This window comes from Podarcis pityusensis (assembly GCF_964106645.2).
Source record: "Podarcis pityusensis genome assembly, chromosome: 10".
Taxonomy (NCBI): Eukaryota; Metazoa; Chordata; class Lepidosauria; order Squamata; family Lacertidae; genus Podarcis; species Podarcis pityusensis.
In genome coordinates this window covers 6,633,580-6,657,611 of record NC_138035.1, presented here as the reverse complement: position 1 = coordinate 6,657,611, position 24,032 = coordinate 6,633,580, and the positions used below count along the sequence as shown (strand labels likewise).

The window sequence follows — 24,032 nt, the reverse complement described above, 5'->3', positions numbered from 1 at the left end:
GAACCGTGGCGATAGGAAATGGGAGAAGGGTGCCGCTGCCCAGAGAAACTCTCATTTGGACCATTGCTGTTGGCACGTCATCGAGAACGCTTGCTTGCTTGTCTGTCGCATTTATTTTTTAATAATAATAATAATAATTTATTATTTATACCCCGCCCATCTGGCTGAGTTTCCCCAGCCACTCTGGGCAGCTCCCAATTGAGTGTTAAAAACAATACAGCATTAAATATTAAAAACTTCCCTAAGCAGGGCTGCCTTCAGATCTCTTTGAAAGACAATATAGCTGCTTATTTCCTTCACATCTGAAGGGAGAGTGCCACCACCAAGAAGGCCCTCTGCCTGGTTCCCTGTAACCTCACTTCTCACAGGGAGGGAACTGCCAGAAGACCCTTGGCGCTGGACCTCAGTGTCCAGGCAGAACAATGAGGGTGGAGACGCTCCTTCAGGGATACTGAGCCGAGGCCGTTGAGGGCTTTAAAGGTCAGCACCAACACTTTGAATTGTGCTCGGAAACGTACTGGGAGCCAGTGTAGGTCTTTCAGGACCGGTGTTATGTGGTCTTGGCGGCCGCTCCCAGTCACCAGTCTAGCTGCCGCATTCTGGATTAGTTGTAGTTTCTGGGTCACCTTCAAAGGTAGCCCCACGTAGAGCGCATTGCAGTAGTCCAAGCGGAAGATAACCAGAGCATGCACCACTCTGGCGAGGCAGTCCACGGGCAGGGAGGGTCTCATCCTGCGTACCAGATGGAGCTGATAAACAGCTGCCCTGGACACAGAATTGACCTGAGCCTCCATGGACAGCTGTGAGTCCAGAATGACTCCCAGGCTTTGCACCTGGTCCTTCAGGGACACAGTTACCCCATTCAGGACCAGGGAGTCCCCCACACCTGCCCGCCCCCTGTCCCCCCAAAACAGTACTTTTGTCTTGTCAGGATTCAACCTCAATCTGTTAGCCGCCATCCATCCTCCAACCGCCTCCAGGCACTCACAGGCTCGCGGAGCTCTTCAGATGTTGTTAGGCCCCCAAGTCCCAGCATGACACGCTGTTAAGAATGATGGGAACCTTTTTACCATATGTGGTGGGAATGTAGAGAAGTTTTTAAAAATTCGAAAATGATATACAGTGGTGCCTTGCAAGACGAAAAGAATCCGTTCCGCGAGTCTCTTCGTTTTGCGGGTTTTTTCGTCTTGCGAAGCAAGCCCATTAGCGGTTTAGCGGATTAGCGCTACAGTATTAGCGGCTTAGCGGGCTTAGCGGATCAGCTGATAAGCGGCTTAAAGATCAGCTGATAAGCGGCTTAACGATCAGCTGATAAGCGGCTTAGCGATCAGCTGTTAAGCGGCTTAGCCGATCAGCTGATAAGCGGTTTAGCGGCTTGGGAAAAAGGGGGGGGGGAAGGAAAAAAACCCCGCAGGAACTCGCAAGACATTTTCGTCTTGCGAAGCAAGCACATAGGAAATTCGTTTTGCGAAGCACCTCCAAAACGGAAAACCCTTTCGTCTAGCGGGTTTTCCATCTTGCGAGGCATTCGTCTTGCGGGGCACCACTGTATAATGAATTGAAAAAAATGTTTAAATTGACATACCGTTTTTTTTGCTCTAGAAGACTCACTTTTTCTCTCCTAAAAAGTAGGGGGAAATGTGTGTGCGTCTTATGGAGCAAATGCAGGCTGCACAGCTATACCAGAAGCCAGAACAGCAAGAGGGATTGTTGCTTTCACTGCGCAACGATCCCTCTTGCTGTTCTGGCTTCTGAGATTCAGAATATTTTTTTTCTTGTTTTCCTCCTCCAAAAACTAGGTGCGTCTTGTGGTCTGGTGCATCTTATAGAGCGAAAGATACGGTATGTAAAAAAAAAACCAGAAGCATTTTTGCTAGGGATTGTAGGACAAGACCTGCCAAGAAAAATAAAGAGCTTATTTATGTTTGCTACAACAGCGGCAAGAGTCTTGTTAGCACAAGGATGGAAGAATGAGGAAACTCCAACGAAAGAACAGCGGCAAGAAAAATTGATGAGTTATGCAGAACTGGCCAAATTGATATACAAACTGCGTGAAAAGCACAACTGTGACTTCAGGGAAGAATGGGAACTTTTTGGAAACGATCTCAAAAGACAACAAAATGAACTGGGCTCTTTGGCAGGTTTTGAATAAACATTCACAAATTGATTAGTTGAACATATGATAGATATGGTTAATAAAAATACTTTAAAAAAAAAAAATGATGGGAGCCACCACAAAAGATTCCTGCATTTTCAGGGGGTTGGGCTAGAGGATCTTTGTGGTCCAGTCGGCGGACTAGACGGGAACAAAATTAAAGAATACAAAACTGTGAAAAAACCAGCAGTATAAACAGTACAATGAGAATGATTGGAAGACTCGTTTTGTCAGAAGTCTTTTTTATTTAAGTGTTTATTTAAGTATTAATTAGGAAGATTAAGTTTTTTTTATGCACGTAAATCTGCTTTTTCTTCTTTCTTTTTTCTGTATTTTCTTCTATATTTCTTAATTTTTTTTTCTTTATTTTTCTTTTTGTAGTATGAGATTTTTAAATTCTTTGTAAATTCTTCGTATATGTGTGTAATTTAAATTAATAAAAAATTTTTTTAAAAGTAATAATAATATAATGAGAGGCGTCTAGAGAGAACTTTGCTCCGCCTCAGCGGTTTCTCCCGCCAAAACTTGAAAGCGACCGGCCGGCTTAATAGAGGAGGGGAGGGGCCAAGTCGTGACGAAATGGGAGCGGGGAGGGAAACAGATGCGACCCAATCGGAGCCGAGCGCGAGAGCAACCGCCGACCGTCGCCTTCACCCTTCCGTCGCCCCGGCGACAGCTCCCGCCTCCGCCGTCTTCTCCCTCCTCCAATTGGTGCGAGCCAATTCTGCTGTCGTCAGAGGTTTGGCTTTTTTAAAAAAAACCGAGCCTGCCCCGCTGCGCATGCGCGCTTTAAAAACGAAGCCGCGTGAGGAGCTGCCGGGGTGAGTGAAGGGAGACGAGGTGGTTGGTCTGCTTGCCTTTGAATTGGGGGGTGAGTGAGTGGTGCGCATGCGCTCCCTGGGGCCCCGTTTACCGTTGGGCCCCAGAGGCGGGGGCGGTTAACCCTGGGGCCCTAGAGGCTGCTGGACTCCAACTCCCATGAGCCTCAGCCAGCACGGCCAGTAGCTAGGCATGATGGGAGTTGTAGTCCAGCAGCGCCTGGAGTGCCTCAGGCTGCCCCTGCCCCAGGGGGGAGCGCGTGGGGCGCCCCGTTTCTCACTGCCCGGGTCGCAGCCCGTGTCAGGATCAGTCCCTGGCACCTCCTTGTAGCTGGACCAGGAAGTGTGGGCCCGGCTGGCCCTCTGGCATTAGGAGGCAGCTTGGGCTAATAAGGCTTAGGTTGCCTGAGGGACTGTGTTCCCCTCATGGGAATCCAACCAGGGGAGGCCCTGGTCTCAATCCTGCCACCCTCCCAGGCACATTCAGTGGGGACGCGGGAGAGGGCCTTCTCGGTGGTGGCTTCTCCCAGGCGGCTGTGGAACTCCCTGCCAAGAGAAGCCAGCCTGGCTCCCTCCTTGTCGTCCCTCCGCGTTGCAGGTGGAGGAGATCTTCCTGTTCCAACGTTCTTCCCTCCCCCCAATCTTTTTTATTGGTTTTCACAACATTATAAACAAATACATAAGAGAAACAAACATAAATCATAGCCTTATTAAAAATTACACTTGTTAACATTGTTAAGTGACTTCCTCGCTTCCCCTTGGTTGAATTTCATTGCATGTCCTTTTAATGGTTTTCCAAATCACAGTTCTTAGAAAATTTAACTTAAACATTAACATCCTTAGATCTTCACATTATGAAATTAAACATATTAATTCGACACTTAACATAAATAAAACCCTAAGCCAATTAAGTATTCTCAAGCTGTTTTCAGTTAATTTAACTTAACATATTTAACTAAGTAATCATTAAATTTAATCCACTCTTCCTGATACTCCACCTCCTTCTGGTCACGGACTCTTCCGGTTAGGTTGGCTAGCTCCGAAAAATCCATCATCTTCATCTGCCATTCTTCTATCGTTGGTAATACTTGGGTTTTCCCCTTTTTAGCTAACAAAATACGCGTAGCAGTTGTGGCATACAAAAATAATTTAACGTGTTCCAACGTTCTTTTGGGAACCGACTGTTTTAATGAGGGGACTGGCGGCATGCTGTTTTTATTGTAATTATTTGAATCGTGGAATTGTAGAGTTGGAAGGGACCCTGGAGATCATCTAGGGTAGGCAAACTAAGACCCGGGGGCTGAATCCAGCCCAATCGCCTTCTCAATCCAGCCGCGGACGGTCCAGGAATCAGCGTGTTATTGAGTAGAATGTGTGCTTTTACTTCAAATGCATCTCTGGGTTCTTTGTGGGGCCTGCCTGGTGTTTTGACATGAGCAGAATGTGTGCTTTTATTGAAAATGCACCTCTAGGTTATTTATGGGGCATAGGAATTTGTTCATTAATTTTTTTCAAAATATAGTCCGGCCCCCCACAAGGTCTGAGGGACAGAGGACCGGCCCCCTGCTGAAAAAGTTTGCTGACCCCTGATCTAGTCCAATCCCCTGCAATTCAGGAATAGGCAACTGTCCCATACGAGGACTGAACCTGCAACCTTGATGCTATCAGCATCACACTCTAACCAACTCAGCTATGTTTTAATAGAACTTGTGTATGTCTTCAATTGTATTTTAATTATTGACACCCCCCATGTTTTTAGCTGTTCTTATCTGTAAATTTCCGGGGGGGGGGGAGCAGAGTATAAATAACTATATAATGATCACAAGAGTGTATGATTTGCATGGAACTGTGCCCCAAGATTCCAGTTGAAAGCATCTTTCTGTCTTTTAAAACTCCCCTGGTTTTAAATTGCTTGTATTTTTTACTGTTCCATGGTGTTTCAATGCTTTTTCCCTTCTGTAAAGCAACTAATAATAATAATACTTTATGTGTTCATTAGCTGCCCAATAACTTAATGTTGTTATTGTTATTTATTAAATTTGCATGCCACCTGAAGATCACAGGGCGGTGTGGTGTTCAATAGAAACAAAATTTAATCCATGAATGTGTTTCTGTAAATGGCATTAAGACATTTGGGATAAGACAAAGGGACAAAATTAACACTGGGTGCAGAACAGAGACCCTTGTAATGTTGGTGGGAAAAATTGCTTTGCAGCTATGCGGCCCAAAGGAAGGTCACTGGTGGGCTAAGGCTCTTTTAAGTCCCTGACGACAAACAACTGAAGTGCACCTATAATGTTTACTTACTGTGAAAAGGAGCTTCAGATGTAGTTAGTTCAGTGTGTTCTCTTTACCACTTATTTATATGGCTTCATCAGTGTGCAGAATGCAGGGAGAGGAGCTTGCAGTATAAAATTTGGCTCAAGGTAAAGGTAAAGGACGCTGGTGGCACTGTAGCTAAACCCCTGAGCCTAGGGCTTGCCGATCAGAAGGTCGGCGGTTCGAATCCCCACAACAGGGTGAGCTCCCGTTGCTCAGTCCCTGCTCCTGCCAACCTAGCAGTTCGAAAGCACGTCAAAGTGCAAGTAGATAAATAGGTACTGCTCCGGCAGGAAGGTAAACAGCATTTCCATGCACTGCTCTGGTTCGCCAGAAGCGGCTTAGTCATGCTGGCCACATGACCCGGAAGCTGTCTGCGGACAAACGCTGGCTCCCTTGGCCTGTAAAGCAAGATGAGCGCCGCAATCCCAGAGTCGTCCGTGACTGGACTTAACGGTCAGGGATCCCTTTACCTTTACCTTTTAAAGGAAGCACAACTGATATCCCGCAGTGCCCATCTGCAAGTGTAATAGCTGTGATTCCTGCATTGCAAGGGGTTGGACTAAGTGAGCCTTGGAGGTCCTTTCCAACTCTACAATTCTATGAAAGCAATTTCTGCTTGTATAGTCGGACTTTCCCCTTCCTCTCCCAGCATCCCCCATTGCCCCCCCCATCTGCTGTAGAAGGCTGAGAGACCATCTTGAGAAGATTTTGAGGGAAGAAGGGGACATCTGGTCGCACAGCTTTGGGCAACACCCGGGGTAAACAGGAGAAGGTGCACTTGAATTAGCACTGAAATTTCTTTGAACGTTAAGTAAATGTTCTCATATAACTAACTGTCCCTCTGCTCTTTCCAGACGATGAAGGGGGAACAAGGTCCAGCTGCTTCCCTCATTGACAGAACCATCGAGATGAGGAAAGAAACTGAAGCAAAGAAAGTTGTCTTGGCATGGGGACTTCTGAACTTGTCCATAGCTGGCATGATTTATACTGAAATGTAAGAGAGGCAAACACCCCAACTTCATTCTGCAACCTTGCTGATGGTTTCTTGTGGCCCATAGTCATCAGTGAGATAAATGTTCACCGCTTCTCCCATGAATTCATCGTTCATCATCCCATGAATTCATCAAGGATTTCAAGACACTTTCTCTTGGTGTCAGCCATATAGGGGATGGCTGTATCTGGCTGTTTTAAAAATGACAGAGAGAATGTTCGTGGAAGTGCTTTCTGACACTCAAAAATGCTATTAAATTTTAAAGGGGTTATTAATGAGTAAACGTGTCTGCTCTGCTTTGGCAGATGACTGTTGGGTGGAAGACACAAATCTCTCATAGCTCAGATTTGGAGGAGAGAATCGGGGAGGCCACTGTGAGGTGCTGGAAATCTGGCCATAAAGTTCATCCTGGGGGAAATTGTTGTATCTTCATCGTGGGGAGTGAGCTATTTATTGTGAATCACTGAAAAGTAGTTGGTGCTTCCATGCTGTGGGGCTATGAATGACCTTTGTCTCCCTCTTCCCTCCTGCCCCCCACCCCAGGTCTGGAAAACTAATCAGTTCCTATTATAACATTTCGTGCTGGTTACTGTGGTATGTTGGTAAGTACTTTGAAACTCCAGAAGAATGTAGAAGTTGTTTGAATGGACTGGGGATGTCTCTGCATTTATGCCTTTAGGGAGATAAAAAGGAAGTGAGGAGGTGATCCTCTGGGTTTCGTTTTTTCACAGAATTTTAGAGTTTCAAGGGTCATTTAGCCCAACCCTCTACAGTGTTGTCATCACAGCTGAAGAATCCCTGGCAGACGGCCATTCAACCTCCTTTTGAGAACCTCAGAAGGAAGGAGAGTCCCCCACCTTTCGAGGGAGTCCATTCCACTGTCGAACAACTTTTACTGTCTGAAAGTTTTAAGAATAATAATAATAATTTATTTATACCCCCCCCCCATCTGGCTGGGCTTCCCCAGACACTCTGGGTGGCTTCCAGCAAAATATTAAAATACTGTAATGCATCAAACATTAAAAGCTTCCCTAAACAGGACTGCCTTCAGATGTCTTCTAAAAGTCTAGTAGTTGTTGTTCTCTTTGAGATCTGGTGGGAAGGCATTCCACAGGGCGGGCACCACTATCTAGAAGGCCCTCTGCCTAGTTCCCTGTAACTTGGCTTCTCGCAGGGAGGGAACCGCCAGAAGGCCCTTGGTGCTGGACCTCAGTGTCTGGGTAAAATGATGGGGGTGGAGACGCTTCTTAGGATATACTGGACCGAGGCCTTTTAGGGCTTTAAAGGTCAGCACCAACACTTTGAATTGTGCTCGGAAACGTACTGGGAGCCAATGTAGGTCTTTCAAGACCAGTGTTATGTGGTCTCGGCGGCCGCTCCCAGTCACCAGTCTAGCTGCCGCATTCTGAATTAGGTGTAGTTTCCGGGTCACCTTCAAAGGTAGCCCCACGTACAGCACATTGCAGTAGTCCAAGCGAGAGATAACCAGAGCATGCACCACTCTGTCAAGTCAGTCTGCGGGCAGGAAGGGTCTCATCCTGTGCACCAGATGGAGCTGGTAGACAGCTGCCCTGGACACAGAATTGACCTGCGCCTTCATGGACAGTTGTGAGTCCAAAATGACTCCCAGGCTGTGCACCTGGTCCTTCAGGGGCACAGTTACCCCATTCAGGACCAGGGAATCCCCCATACCCGCCCACCCCCTGTCCCCCCAAAACAGTACTTCTGTCTTTTTTTTTTTTAATGATTTTTATTAAGATTTCAGTAGAAGATTAAACAGAAAAACATAAAAAAGAAATACACAAATACACAATACATAATCCGAAGAAGAAGAAAAAACACAGAGAGCAAAAAACAAAAAAAGAAACAGAACAATTAAAAACAATATCACCTTTTCATTTCCGTTTTTAAATTTACTTATTTTCTGGACCTCCTCATACCTCCCTCATTTGTATTCCAGTCCAAATTGTTTGTCCAGCAATTTCTTTTCCACTTTTTTAATCCCAATCTTTAATCTTAATGTAATATAGCATTAAAATTTTACCTCTTAAATACCAAATTTCCATTTCCTTAAACTTCTTTAATCCTAATCTTTAATCTTAGTCTATCTATAACTTTAAATCCTGTACAGCTGGAAACCACTTATTTTCAATCCAACATCACTCTAACATTCTTTAATTTTGCAGTGTTTCTGTAGATAATATTTGAATTTCTTCCAATCTTCCTCCACCGACTCTTCTCCCTGGTCACGGATTCTGCCAGTCATTTCCGCCAGTTCCATATAGTCCATCAGTTTCATCTGCCATTCCTCCAGCGTGGGAAGTTCTTGTGTCTTCCAGTACTTTGCGATGAGTATCTTCCAATACTTTGCGATGAAGACAGTACTTCTGTCTTGTCAGGATACAACCTCAATCTGTTAGCAGCCATTCATCCTCTAGTCGCCTCCTGACACTCACACAGGACCTTCACTGGTTCTGATTTAAAAGAGAGGTAGAGCTGAGTATCATCTGCATATTGATGGACACCCAGCCCAAACCCCCTGATGATCTCTCCCAGCAGCTGCATGTAGATATTGAAAAGTTTTTCCTAATGTTCAGCTGAAACCTTTCTTGTAGTTTGTGTCCACTGGTTTGAGTCCTCCTCTCTGGAGCAGGAGAAAAGCTTGCTTCATTTGACATCCCTGCAGATAGATGGGCTTCTATTACCTCTCAGTCTTCTCTTCTCCAAGCTAAACATGCCCAGCTCCCTCAACCATTCCTCATAAGGGTATAAAGCCATATTGTAGGGTTTAATGCCACCTTGCTGTCCCCATGCTTGCTTATTCCTCCGTCTAGGTTCCATCCATACAGTGGTACCTCGCAAGACGAATGCCTCGCAAGACAAAAAACTCGCTAGATGAAAGGGTTTTTTGTTTTTTGAGCTGCTTCGCAAGACGATTTTCGCTATGGGCTTGCTTCGCAAGACGGAAACGTCTAGCAAGTTTGTTTCCTTTTTCTTAACACCGTTAATACAGTTGCGACTTGACTTCGAGGAGCAACTCATAGAACGCGGTGTGGTAGCCTTTTTTGAGGTTTTTACTTTGGTGATTTTTGAAGCTTTTCCAAAACTTTCCCGACACCGTGCTTCGCAAGACGAAAAAAATCGCAAGACGACAAAACTCACGGAATGAATTAATTTCGTCTTGCGAGGCACCACTGTACTGGGTAAACATGGTCAGGTGCAGACACAACACTAGCTTCCTGCAAACTCTGGTCTGTGTTTCAGGAGTTAGCTTCAGGGCTGCACCTCTCCTCCCTCCAGCCTCCCCCCCCCACCTCGGTGGTGCAAATTTCTTCCCTTTCGTTCCCTTAAAAATAGTTCAGCATTACAAGTGCCATCATCTGTGACTGGTGCTACCTCTGGTTAGACCATTTCTGTGAGTTGCTAAGTGCATATAGGTAAAGGTAAAGGTACCCCTGCCCATACGGGCCAGTCTTGACAGACTCTAGGGTTGTGCGCTCATCTCACTCTAGAGGCCGGGAGCCAGCGCTGTCCGCAGACACTTCCGGGTCACGTGGCCAGCGTGACGAAGCTGCTCTGGCGAACCGGCACCAGAGCAGCACACGGAACGCTGTTTACCTTCCCGCTGGTAAGCGGTCCCTATTTATCTACTTGCACCCGGGGGTGCTTTCGAACTGCTAGGTTGGCAGGCGCTGGGACCGAGTGACGGGAGCGCACCCCGCTGCGGGGATTCGAACCACCGACCTTTCGATCGGCAAGTCCTAGGCGCTGAGGCTTTTACCCACAGCGCCACCCATATCCCTGTAAGTGCATATATATGTGACAAATTATAAAGGATTAATTGCCCTTGACTGCTCTGGTTGCCAGGCAACTGCATAAATTCAGTGAGACTGGAATTTCCATGTACCTGTGGCTTGCCGTAAGTCAATTAAGAATTGTCTGAATTCTACCCACCCTCCTTTTCTGCTATGGACCAACACTTTTCATACTAAATTTCTTGATTGTTCTGATATTTTGATAATCCCGATTACTTGGTGAAACCAGCATCTTTCGTACGATAAAACCGATGAGTGGCTGGCTGTGTAAATTGTTACCTGTCTCATGCCGTTCACAAACTCTTATTGTAATCTTTTGTTTTGTTCTAGAACTTGCATTTGCGTCTTTGTTCAGCCTTAATGCCTTATTTGACTTCTGGAGGTATTTTAAATATACTATGGCCCCAACCAGCTTGGTGATGAGTCCTGGACAGCAGACACTCCTGGGGTTGCAGAATGCAGGTAGGAATGCAGATTTAAAAACAACTCTGCAATTCAAGTAACTTATTCAAAACATTTGGAGCACCCATGCAAATACTGACACAATGGAAGTGGTGTGTAGTTGATATTTTCTATGGGGAAAGTCATGTATTTGACAGATCATCTTGTTGAGGAGAGCAAGGGGAAGGCAATAGGGTGGGAGTACCTAATCTTACGGGACACGGGTGGCGCTGTGGGTTAAACCACAGAGCCTAGGACTTGCCGATCAGAAGGTCGGCAGTTCGAATCCCCGCGACGGGGTGAGCTCCCGTTGCTCGGTCCCTGCTCCTGCCAACCTAGCAGTTCGAAAGCACGTCAAAGTGCAAGTAGATAAATAGGTACCGCTCCAGCGGGAAGGTAAACGGCGTTTCCGTGCGCTGCTCTGGTTCTCCAGAAGCGGCTTAGTCATGCTGGCCACACGACCCGGAAGCTGTACACCGGCTCCCTCGGCCAGTAAAGCAAGATGAGTGCCGCAACCCCAGAGTCGGCCATGACTGGACCTAATGGTCAGGGGTCCCTTTACCTTTTTACCTGATCTTACATGTAGCTGTGCTTGGTGTGCCGCCAGGAGCCTGTTGTCGCCCGCCAAGCTTTTCTCTGCAACGCACACCACAAAGAGCAGAAAATTTAAAAAGCAAATAAAATGGCTGAGTTCCTTGACATATATATACGATCCTGTGGGATGTGCAGAAGCTTTCTTTCTTTTCTTTTTTTTATTAGGTTTTATAAATAAGAATAATGTTTTACCAATAAACATAACAAGTTTTCTCATGTTATTTGTATATCACAAAAATAGCATAATAAATGTGGGAAAATATCTACAACATACCGTATATTTCATTATTAATGGTGAGTGTATAAGTTCTTGGTTTATGAATTGGTTTAAATAATTAGGAAGATGAAGAAGAAAGGGGCGAGTGGTGTAGTATGGTTATCCTTCTATTATTTTACTTAGTGTGTGTGAGGGGTTGTGTCAGGGTTACTTGTATGGGTTCTCTTACTGTTCACTTGTTGTATTTCCTTGGTGGTGAGAGAGGTTGGGTATGGCTTAGGGTGTGATTGGTTGTCTTTGGTTGGCTGTAGTGAGAATTGTATTTGTGTGTGAGCGGAGTGTGAGTGTGTATTTTTGAATCAGGTTAGCCAGCTTGATTCATATGCTGTCGGGGGATTCTTGTTGTTTTCCTGTTGGGCTGTGTAAAGGTGCAGAAACTTTCTAAAGCTTAAAAATATATTTAAAAATTTCAATTTCAGCTGTCCAGACTACTCCACCCCGTGAGCTGACGCCAAAGAAAACTCCTCCTTCGACGCCTTCTCCTCCCATCCAGGGGCAGAGTGTGCTGAGTTACAGCCCTTCCCGCTCGCCTAGTGCCAGCCCAAAATTTGCCTCCAGCTGCATGTCCGGCTACAGCCCTCAGCTCCAGGCTCTGTCGGGTAGCAGCTCTGGTTCTTACAGTGCTGCTATGAGCTACTCCCCAGGCAGCTGCTATAGCAAGGTACAGAGCTTTCTCAATAGTCTCTTCTCCTATAATACTTTTGTTGTTGTTTAGTCGTGTCCGACTCTTCGTGACCCCCTGGACCAGAGCACGCCAGGCACTCCTGTCTTCCACTGCCTCCCGCAGTTTGGTCAAACTCATGCTGGTAGCTTCGAGAACACTGTCCAACCATCTCGTCCTCTGTGGTCCCCTTCTCCTTGTGCCCTCCATCTTTCCCAACATCTGGGTCTTTTCCAGGGAGTCTTCTCTTCTCATGAGGTGGCCAAAGTCTTGGAGCCTCAGCTTCAGGATCTGTCCTTCCAGTGAGCACTCAGGGCCCCTGCCCTGCTCCAACTTGGCTTTGATTTCAACTGCCTCAGATGACATGAGCTTATCCTGTTGCAACGCAGAGGTGGAATCCTTTCCAGATTTCCCCTGCTTTTGTACCCCCTTTGGGCCAAGTGCCAGAGGCATGAACAAAAGTCACTGTCTCTTCGAGCTCTTGCCGTCGGGACGGAGATACAGGACGATGAAGACAAGAACGAGCCGTCTTAAGAACAGCTTCTTCTCCAGAGCGATCTCGGCCCTGAATGGGAAGCCCGGACTTTGAAAGTCATCTAATCTCCCTTGCTGTATTATACTGTATTGATTAATTAGTGTTTTTATGGAGCAGTCAAATAATTTCGTTGTCCCCGAAAGGGGCAATGACAATAAAGATATTATTATTATTATTATTATTATTATTATTATTATTTATTATTATTAATGTTTCTTTTTTAAAAAAACAACAACAACTTTGCAGCTCTCTGATGGAAAATAAATGGGGAGAGATCACTCATCCACGTGTTGGGATTCCCAGTATATTCCAGGGAGATAGGAAGCCCAGAGCACTTGTTCTTTAGATGTCCCTTTTATGTATAGGCACATAGTAAGACCATTGATCCCCTACTGGTGAGGCTTGCTGACCTCCCAGAAAAGCAAAAAATCGACCTTTTCCTGTTTGGCAAAGATCAGAAGACGACCCGGATGGTCGGCAGATTCTGTGTACAGATCTGTAGGCGCAGACCATCTCCCGACTCAAACTAGTTCGTTAAGAAAATCCCCAAACATTGTTCCATGGGTAACTCTGGGTCAGCTCTCTGCGGTAGTTTATCTTAAAGTTTTAAGTGTCTATACGCTTGTCGCATTTATAAATTTTAAATTTATTGTTGTACATTGTTTTAATTGTTTGTTTTTCTTTCTGGGACTGTACCCCCAAGTGTGTTTTATAAGCTGGTCTCCGACCATAATAATCTATCTATCTATCTATCTATCTATCTATCTATCTATCTATCTATTAGTATATTCCATTTTGTTTTGCCCAGGTCCCCCCTTTTAGCCCTTCCCCAAGCACTTCACCATACCCCACCAGCATCGGCCCAATGGATAGCAGTGGAATGAGGTCACGGTATCGCTCTTCGCCAACTGTATACAACTCCCCTACTGGCAAGGAAGACTATATGACGGACCTCAGGTCTCTGGACAATTTCCTTCGAAGCGAGGAGGAGAAGCTGCACAGAGTTCAGCTGGGTAAGCAATTCTCCACGTAAATAATGTCTTTGGCCCCACCTGATGGAGTATTCGTGTATGTCCATAGCTATGAAAGCCTTGCCAGCCAGTTCCCGTAGATTTGTAGATTCCCGTAGCCAGTAGATTTGTAATCTGGGGGACTGAGTTCGCTTCCCCGCTCCTCCACATGCAGCTGCTGGGTGACCTTGGGCCAGTCACACTTCTCTGATGTCTCTCAGCCCCACTCACCTCACAGAGTGTTTGTTGGGGGGAGGAAGGGAAAGGAGAATGTTAGCTGCTTTGAGACTCCTTTGGGTAGTGATAAAGTGGGATATCAAATCCAAACTCTTCTTCTTCCCATAATTTCTTTTGCATGCTTGTGGTTGGATAATTACAGGGAGCACACGGTGGCGCTGTGGTCTAAACCACTGAGCCTCTTGAGCTTGCTGATCAGAAGGTTGGTGGTTCGAATCCCTGTGACGGAGTGAGCTTCTGTTGCTCTGTCCCAGCTTCTGCCAACCTAGCAGTTCAAAAGCACACCAGTGCAAGTAGATAAATAGGTACCGCTCCAGCAGGAAGGTAAAAACGGCATTTCTGTGTAGTCTGGTTTCTGTCACGGGGTTCCATTGCACCAGAAGAGGTTTAGTCATGCTGGCCACATGACCCGGAAAGCTGTCTGTGGACAAACGCTGGCTCCCTCAGCCTGAAAGCCAGATGAGCGCCGCAACCCCATAGTTGCCTTTGACTGAATTAACTGTCTAGGGGTCCTTTACCTTTTACAGGGAGCACAGATTCCAGTTCTCCTTCTAGCAGCCCAACCTTTTGGAACTACAGCCGGTCCATGGCAGACTATGCCCAGATGCTCAGGAAATTCCAGTACCAACCTGCCTGCAGGTCCCAAGCCCCATCGGCCCACAAAGATGAAGCTGAGTTGAGCTCCAAGCAGGTCGCTGAAGAGGTAAACGGAAATTGGCATCAGGGCAGTAGGGAATTGTTTCCTTCTGAATGGCACCTCCAGAACATCAGTCTTCAACCTTTTCACATCCAGGCCCACATTTAACCCAAACATGCTTTTGGGGACCCCCCTACTTCCCCCAATATATTTATATGGTGTTAGTGCTATGCGGGTGGCGCTGTGGGTTAAACCACAGAGCCTAGGACTTGCTGATCAGAAGGTCGGCAGTTCGAATCACCGCAAAGGGTGAGCTCCCGTTGCTCGGTCCCTGCTCCTGCCAACCTAGCAGTTCGAAAGCACATCAAAGTGCAAGTAGATAAATAGGTACCGCTCCGACGGGAAGGTAAACGGCGTTTCCGTGCGCTATTCTGGTTCACCAGAAGCGGCTTAGTCATGCTGGCCACATGACCCGGAAGCTGTACGCCGGCTCCCTTGGCCAGTAAAGCGAGATGAGCGCCGCAACCCCAGAGTCGGCCACGACTGGACCTAATGGTCAGGGGTCCCTTTACCTTTAGTGCTATTCACCTTAGTTCAGGTCCCAACCCACCAGCTGAAGACCAGTGCTCTAGAGTCATTACAGTGGTACCTCGGGTTAAGTACTTAATTCGTTCCGGAGGTCCGTTCTTAACCTGAAACTGTTCTTAACCTGAAGCACCACTTTAGCTAATGGAGACTCCTGCTGCTGCCACTGCACCGCCGCTGCATAATTTCTGTTCGCATCCTGAAGCAAAGTACTATTTCTGGGTTAGCGGAGTCTGTAACCTGAAGCGTATGTAACCTGAAGTGTATGTAACCCGAGGTACCACTGTACATGTTAGTGGCAAATCACTACAAGTGCATGTACTTAATAGTGAACTCCATTGGGACTGGAAGACTGAATTCAGAGTAAAATTGCATTGGAGCGTGCATTTGGGAGTAGTAATAGTTGTTTACTATTAGACTCTAATGGGTTATTGATACTGCTTTGTTTGATATAAGTTGTTTATTTTAAAGCGATTGTGACTTTTTTGTATTTGATCTGGTTATTATTGTTTGATGGTTTATTTTGTTTTTAAATGGGCGGGGTATAGATAAAATAAAAAGTTTAAAAGACTTGCGACTTTATAACTTGCTTACTATGTTTCAAGAAGATAGGAGGATGTAAATAATAATAATCATACAATGACTGGACTGAGTTGACATACTGAGACCATCTTGTTTTCCCATTCAGGTTTGGGCAAGAGTGTCAATGAGTAGGCAACTTCTGGATCACATGGACTCCTGGACTGCTAAATTCAGAAACGTGAGTTCTGCCACTGGCCTTTGAAATCAAACAGGTGACTTGTTTGATTTGGGGGATAAATAGTCAAATTAAGCTAAGGAGGGATGGCTGACAGATTGCTGTGTGGGACAAACTGAAATGGCTTGAAAGCCCAAGACGCAGTTCAGCTTACCTTTCTTTCTTTCTTTCTTTCTTTCTTTCTTTCTTTCTTTCTGCCATTTAGTGGATCAATGAAACAATTTTAGTGCCCCTCGTTCAGGAGATTGAGTCCGTGAGCACTCAGATGCGGAGAATGGGGTGCCCAGAGTTGCAAATTGGAGGTACGTTGACTTACATAAAACTTGTGGCCTGTTGAAGGGGAAATAGCCCACTATTTTTACCACTTGGTAATATCTGGGAAAACCCTTTGGACGCCACATTTGTTTATATTTAGAGGCAGAGTCGGGTCAGGTTGTTGTGATCTACTGGGACACTGTACAGATAAATTTGCATGTTTGTGGGTAGCAGAACATAACCTTGTAGATTAAATAAAAGGAAGTGAGCAGCCCTTATCATGACTTATCTTAGAGCTTTTGGGGCTTTTCCTGTCTGGCGGGCTCATGGCCTTTTGTTTTTGCAGATGCCAGCATCAGCAGTCTGAAGCAAGCAGCCCTGGTTAAAGCTCCACTCATTCCCACACTGAACACAATAGTGCAATACCTGGACCTTACACCAAACCAGGAATATTTGGTTGAAAGGATCAAAGGTAAAGAGTCAAGGTGCTGGTGTGCATTTTGGGGCTTTTTTACGCTAGGTATAAATAGCATTGGTTTTCAGCAAGCTGCTATTGCATCAGCAAGGCCTCTGCACTTTGGCCTCTGCTAAGGCAGAGGTGTGGTAGTAGAAGGAGGGTCTTGAGTTTCAAACAACAATATTACAGATTGGCAGTATAGCACTTAATGGTGATCCCGATGAAGGTTTCCACAGGCTGAAATCAAATGAAATAATAATAATAATAATAATAATAATAATAATAATAATAAATGTATTTATTATTTATACCCCACCCATTTGGCTGGGTTTCCCCAGCCACTCTGGGCGGCTTCCAACCGAATATTAAAATACAATAGTCTATTAAACATTAAAAGCTTCCCTCAACATGGCTGCCTTCAGATGTCTTCAAATAAATCAAGGGCTGTCACATGGAAGTAATAATAATAATAATAATTTATACCCCGCCCATCTGGTTGGGTTTCCCCAGCCACTCTGGGCGGCTTCCAACAGAATATTAAAATACAAAAACCTATTAAACATTAAAAGCTTCCCTAAACAGGGCTGCCTTCAGATGTCTTCTAAAAGTCTGATAGTTGTTTTTCTATTTCACATCTGGTGGGAGGGCGTTCCACAGGGTGGGTGCCACCACCAAGAAGGCCCTCTGCCTGGTTCCCTGTAACTTGGCTTCTCGCAGCAAGGGAACCGCCAGAAGGCCCTCGGCACTGGACCTCAGTGTCCGGGCAGAACGATGGGGGTGGAGATGCTCCTTCAGGTATATCATTCTAAACCAGCTTTTGCCAACTTGGCTCCCTACAACTCCCGTCAGCACCATCGTTCAAAACATCTGGAGGGCACCAGGTTGATGAACGCTGGACAAACAGGTGTTGAAGGGAACAGCCCTCTTTTAGAACTGCCTCTTTCAGTCATTGAATAGTACTGAAGCTCCAGGAATGGATTCTCTTTTGTTAAACCTTCCTCCAGTTCTGCCCTCAAATAACGTCCTGTACAATTCTGCCAACCCACAGAGCTTTCTCAAGGAGGGTGCATGAGCTCTTTCCGGTGGAATCGGGGCGGAGACTTCAAAGCACGGAAATGGGATACTGATTTGCCCACAGACTCTGCAGTAAGTCTTGTGTGTTGTCTGCCCTAAATATATTCCATTAATGTTCTGTGGCTCAGCAACAGTGCTAAGAATTAGATGGGAACGTAGATTGCAGTACTTGGAAGCAGGGGTTATATGCCATTAATTTTAGTCCTCTTGTGCTTAAACGAGGTTACATGAAATGTATGACATTTGTACGAACTTTTCTGTTTGGATCTAAGCTGATTGCTAGGTTGCCTGTATTGGACTGACCTTGAAATTTTTTAACTAGTTCTACACTTTCTCAAAGCACTAGAATAAAATTGTTTTGAAGTGACGCAAACACAGTAAGTCGTTAGCAGACATTAAGGAGTTTGTTTGGCTCTGTCCCAGCTTGGTTGAATGTGGATTTCATTTCCCTCCGCCTCCTTCAGTGCATCCCAGCAAGCTGAGAGAGAGAGAGAGAGAGAGATGCACGTACCATATTTTTTGGTCTATAAGACTCACTTTTTCCCTCCCCAAAATTAAGGGGAGATGTGTATGCGTCTTATGGAGCGAATGTAGGCGTCGCAGCTATCCCAGAAGCCAGAACAGCAAGAGGGATTGCTGTTCTCACTGCGCAGCGATCCCTCTTGCTGTTCTGGCTTCTGAGATTCAGAATATTTTTTTTCTTGTTTTCCTCCTCCAAAAACTAGGTGCGTCTTGTGGTCTGGTGCGTCTTATAGAGCGAAAAAAATGGTAATTGCTTAGTATACTTTTGCTTCTATATAAGTATTTGCTAGTAATGGTCATATTCATGTCATTCTTTATTCAGTTGCCTGGGAACAGGGTTGTGTTTTGTATTAAGAAGAAGAGTGAATTCATGGCTTATTCTGGGGATATTTTCTTGCCAATGATGGTGAGGAAACGCATTTCTTTCTCTTTCTTCAGATTATCATGCACGTGTTCTGCACATACCTTGACTCCAGGCTACCACCTCATCCAAAATATCCCGATGGCAAAACATTCACCTCCCAACATTTCATCCAAATGCCTGATAAGCCAGGTAATGGGGCTGTTACAGCATTTTATGAACTGGGTGGGGCGGTGTTTTGCCCTCACTCATTGGTGATGGTTGATCATGAGAACAGAGGAAACTCCACACAAGCAGGGATGCCTTTGTGGACATGGAGCTCTGCATGTATATTGGAGCCTCATGAAACTTTTTGAGTATGGCCTTTAGATACATCCAGCAGTCTCCCACAAGCTATGGGTTGAGTAGCATTATCTTACTTTATATAAACAAACACACAGGATTGTATCCAGTGGTGATGCTCAGCTGACAGTAAGGCCTCCATCAGTGGACCGGGGAGAGAAGTCATTTTCAGCCATTCTCCCCCGCCCCCAAAGCCTACCCCCATCTGCTCCTGAGGTTTTGCAGAGTTGTTTCGGGGGGGGGGGCGGCGAAGGGGAAATGGCTGGATATTATTTCCCTCCCTCTACCACTTGTCATCAAGGGACGTGGGTGGCTTGACCACAGAGCCTAGGACTTGCTGATCAGAAGGTCGGCGGTTCAAATCCCCGCGACGGGGTGAACTCCCGCTGCTCGGTCCCTGCTCCTGCCAACCTAGCAGTTCGAAAGCACGTCAAAGTGCAAGTAGATAAATAGGTACTGCTCAGGCGGGAAGGTAAACGGCGTTTCCGTGCGCTGCTCTGGTTCGCCAGAAGCGGCTTAGTCATGCTGGCCACATGACCCGGAAGCTGTACGTCGGCTCTCTTGGCCAATAAAGCGAGATGAGCGCCACAACCCCAGAATCGGTCATGACTGGACCTAATGGTCAGGGGTCCCTTTACCTTTTACCACTTGTCATCAGCCAAATAACTCCGTTAATCAAGGCAAAATATGAACTTGTTGTTCACAGACGTCTCCAACGAGAACTTGTTTTGCATCTACCAGAGCAGCGTCAACCCTCCCCACTATGAACTTATTTACCAGCGACAAGTCTACAGTCTACCAAAGGTAGGAATGCAGCAACTTTCCCATTGACGCCTCCAGGACAGCGGAGCAGCGCAGAAGAAATTGGGTGGTGTTCCAAAACTGCTAGGGAGGCGTCCAGTGGGTGGGGATATGAGCCGCCTGCTGTAGAGGATATTTCCGTGGCATCAGTCTCCACACACCTGTTGAGCCGTCACCTGTCTTCCTCGCAGCATGGTCATGCATCTGTGGCTGGGAGAAGGGAGCAAAGTACAGTGGTAACTCAGGTTAAGTACTTAATTCGTTCCGGAGGTCCGTTCTTAACCTGAAATTGTTCTTAACCTGAAGCACCACTTTAGCTAATGGGGCCTCCTGCTGCTGCCGTGCCGCCGGAGCCCGATTTGTGTTCTTATCCTGAAGCAAAGTTCTTAATCTGAAGCACTATTTCTGAGTTAGTGGAGTCTGTAACCTGAAGCGTATGTAATCCGAGGTACCACTGTACTGGTCGTCTCCATTAACGAGGCTTGCCAGTTACCCTTCCTTATAAGTGACAATCCCTGCAACAAAATGTTGTGGTATGGAGTACTGCTGTTCAGGATTCCCTTTTCTAAGCTACTACATGACATTTCCCGCCCCCCTCCTGAATTTGCTGTTTCTTTCCCCTAATTGTCAACCAGCATGCAGTCGCTGAGTCTGCTTAGTCCCCATTGGTGTGTTTTCAGCCTCATCGGTCTGTTTTCAGCTTTTGGGCTTCCCTGAGGGAACCTGCTGAACCCTCCGTCTTGGATGTGGATGGTGCAGCCTTAACTTCATAAGGGCCCACAGTCCTGGGAATGAGCTCACATTTAACGTATAGGATACTTAGGAAGCTTCAGGGGGTGAAAACAGTTCACGTCTGAGCTATCCAAAAGTATAGCCGCTTTCGGGTCTGGGAGATGCTGTATTGTGCACTAGATTCTCAGTTGACCCAACCAGGTGTGTGCATAGTGGTCTTACAGAGGTGCAAGCGATTCCAGTATTGCAATCCGACAATATAGAGGGCAACAGCCCCTCATGCTTAGTCTAAGTCTTTGTCACGTGACCCCCCTCCTGTTCACTCGGACCCCTTTTGTCTTTCAATTTAGGGCAGAAACAACTTGTTCCACACCTTGCTAATGTTCCTGTACATCATAAAGACTAAAGAATCTGGGATGCTTGGGTAGGTATGGCATTCTGCATATTGCTGAACCCAACACTGGGCTGGGAATGTCCACTGAATAGCTTCTCTCGGTCAGTGTGGACAGTACCAAGATACAGTGGTACTTCTGGTTACGTACTTAATTCGTTCCGGAGGTCCGTTCTTAACCTGAAACTGTTCTTAACCTGAAGCACCACTTTAGCTAATGGGGCCTCCCGCTGCTGCCGCGCAATTTCTGTTCTCATACTGAAGCAAAGTTCTTAACCTGAAGCACTATTTCTGGGTTAGCAGAGCCTGTAACCTGAAGCATATGTAACCCGAGGTACCACTGTATATGGACCCAATAGTCTGGCAGCAATAGCATAAGGCATCTTCCTATGTCCCTAAACAAGGAGAGGTGAACTGCTCCCTGCCCAGAAGAGAGCTTATCACATCACATTGAGGATGGAGGGGGAGAGTGGTGGTGGAATAATAATAATAATGATAAAATTTTATTTATATCCCGCCTTCCCCAGCTAAAGCTGGGCTCAGAATGGCTAACAACAGTAAAAATAGCACAGTTTATATAAAATCACAGTCAATTAATTGAAATACATTCTAAAATCAATTCATTCTAAAATCAATTCAAAATCAAATTAATGGGAAGAGAACAAATTCTAGCCAATAGAGTGTGGAGGGATGGCAGGTGGAAATATTTAGCAAGAAGGACTGAAAATGAGCTGGATTTGCCCCCATTTATTATTATTATTGCTGGCATGTGCACATATTGGGGTGGAGGCTTGACGAACGAAACTCCCTAATGAGGGACTTAGGCTGTGGCCACATACGGTAAGTGGGAGTATGAGAATGAAGCCCAGTTAATCAAATAAGCACGGACATTAGAATTGGCTTCTGTGTATCAGTAGCAATATTTCTATAGAGTGGTTATCGAATGGAGGGGTTTAGCTTAACCCCGCTCCTGGTGCACCAGCTTCAAATGAGACTTTAACATTTTAAATTTCTTATTTTATGATGAATGGTATAACTTGCATGTCTTGATATGAAATGCATCAACTATTTTTTGCAGGCGGGTCAATCTTGGCTTATCTGGTGTGAACGTTTTGTGGATTTTTGGAGACTAGCTTCCAGTCCCTGTCGCAGGACACGTGGGGATAAACACCCCGACTTGTGTTTGGGAAGAGAACTCAGCAGCTTGCTGAACTTACTACCTTGAAAGCATGGTTTGGATATATAAAACAAGACATTTGTTTTTTAAAAACTGTATTTGGAATAATAATGAGAAACTTTCAGCATCAAAACCAAATGGTTTCTGTGAATGACTTGACTTGAGGATCACAGTGGGAAAGTTACATCATTTCTAGATGGACTGAATTACCTTTTTGGATATCATTTTGTTGAATGCGACTGCTGCTTTTAGACAACAACAGGAGGCCTGTTTGCCACACAAACCATCTGCCTCTGGAGATTCATATAAGCATGACACCAAGTCGATAATGCATTGCTGAATTGGATCCAAACTATTCAAGTGAGGCTGTGTATTCTTGGAGGCTGCTTCATTTTGCCATGTCAGAAAAAAAGGTCACATCAGTATATCTTAAGTACAAGGCCCCAAACCACAGAAATACATCAAATCAGGTTTCTTTTGAGTCTTGGTTACAAAGCTATGTGCCTTTCATCTCTAATGCACGAGTGACTTTGTATGATCTACGTTGCCTTTTTTCTTTTTTGAAGTGACAGTACTCCAGCTCCTCTACCAACGGCAGGCAAAACAGCAGGCAAACTTCATTTTGACACGGCCTTTTCTCAGGGCCCTTGGGAGATGTAGTATTTTGGGTTGGTTGGGGTTCAGATTTCATGTTTCTATGGGATTCTGCGAAGTGAACTGCATCTAAAGCGTAGGGGTTTCCAATAGTTCATGGCATGGACGTGCTGCTGCCTTTCTTCCCCAATGCAGTCCGATAAGCAGAGAGCTACAAGAATGGAACATCACCCTGCCATTCCAGCAAAACTGCCCCATGAGTCCTGTTGCCAAATAAACCAGTACAGTGGTACCTCTACTTACGAGCACCTCTGGTTATGTATCCTTCGGGATACGCATGCAGCAAACCCAGAAGTATTTTTCCGGGTTTCGCCGCATGCGCAGAAGTGCTCTACCGCGCGCATGCGCAGAACAGGCACCTCCGGTTGCGAAAACCTCAGGATCCAACCGGAGCTCCGGAACGGATCCCATCCACAACTAGAGGTACCACTGTAGTTTATTTTTCCTCCTAAGTTAAGACTGTGTGGTGGGTGGGAGAAGGATTGGCATGGATTGGACGTTGCAGGTCTTTGGATAATCTGGTATATATATATATTTTTAATGAGCGAATTCTGCTTCCAGTCACGTCACTGGGGCCTTTCCAGTCTGCAAACATCTTGGCTGCAGTTGTACTTCTCTTTCCTTGCAAGGGAACAATTTTGCTGCTCTGTGTGCCTGATTGTTTTGGAAAGGAAGTAGCGGCTGGAACAATCGCCGCACCTTTTTAAAATTAGGCTTCCCCTGCGAAAAGCTCCCCAACCTTAGCATGTACATCTTGGTGCCCAGGCATTTGACAAACAAAGCTATTTCAGAAAACTGCACCCTCTTTTAAAGAATAGGGTGTTCCAAAACAAACTCTCAGCATAAAATATAATTCATTTGCCTTGCAATCACAGCACACAGAACAATTTGTAGGTCTAATTTAATTAATTTACCGCTAGAGGTCTGTAGCCCTGCATCTCTTAATTCAGTTCTGTGAAACCCAAACATATCAATAGATCTTGTTGTGACCCAGAGCAGCATATTTTGTAAGCAAAGCTTCTTTTGTTGCCTTGACAAAGTGTGTTTGTACTGGATTTTGCAGGAGTGAACAGGCTGGTGAGATGGCAGGGGGTGGCTGCTGCTGCTTCCGTAGCCACTGGTCTTAAGACCTATTGCTGTGACAGCAGCTTGTGTGTTACGTTTTTCTGATCCGAGTCATGCTTTCCTCAGGGAGCTGAAACCTTTGTTGACACCTGTCTTGGTGCTGCCATTAAAACGTCTGTTTTGATTTGTCTCTGTGTGACTCTTTTCTGGGTCCCTTCTCTTCCCTCTTTTTTGCCTGTCCTCTCACACCACAAAACCTGTGGTCCTTCGGATAATGTTGTACTACAGTTCCCATCATCACGCTGACCATTGGCAGTGCTGGCCAGAGCAGATGGCAGCTGCATCCCAGGAAGCCCATTCCTGCCT

The 24,032-nt window shown here is 45.7% G+C and overlaps 1 protein-coding gene and 1 long non-coding RNA gene across 4 annotated transcripts; both read left to right on the top strand.

Annotated features, from left to right (window-relative positions):
• Positions 1 to 9: 9 nt before the first annotated feature.
• LOC308486515 lies at positions 10 to 2,181 on the top strand. Its single transcript, XR_013991116.1, has 3 exons — positions 10 to 100; positions 1,800 to 1,842; positions 1,938 to 2,181. It is a non-coding gene; the product is annotated as an uncharacterized lncRNA (long non-coding RNA).
• Positions 2,182 to 2,912: 731 nt separating this feature from the next.
• TMEM209 (transmembrane protein 209) lies at positions 2,913 to 23,850 on the top strand. Of its 3 annotated transcripts, none has more exons than XM_081023002.1 (15): positions 2,913 to 2,976; positions 6,150 to 6,289; positions 6,830 to 6,888; positions 10,432 to 10,563; positions 11,833 to 12,074; positions 13,418 to 13,622; positions 14,384 to 14,559; positions 15,767 to 15,838; positions 16,041 to 16,137; positions 16,437 to 16,562; positions 17,596 to 17,693; positions 18,582 to 18,696; positions 19,553 to 19,650; positions 20,730 to 20,803; positions 21,849 to 23,850. In XM_081023002.1, exons 2-15 carry the CDS (start codon positions 6,153 to 6,155, stop codon positions 21,901 to 21,903), a joined length of 1,686 nt encoding a protein of 561 aa, XP_080879128.1. In that variant the 5' UTR covers positions 2,913 to 2,976; positions 6,150 to 6,152; the 3' UTR covers positions 21,904 to 23,850. The 3 variants fall into 3 exon arrangements, with proteins under 3 accessions (XP_080879128.1, XP_080879127.1, XP_080879126.1); XM_081023001.1 differs by lacking the exon at positions 2,913 to 2,976 and adding an exon at positions 5,805 to 6,053; XM_081023000.1 differs by lacking the exon at positions 2,913 to 2,976 and adding an exon at positions 5,805 to 6,067.
• Positions 23,851 to 24,032: the final 182 nt, after the last annotated feature.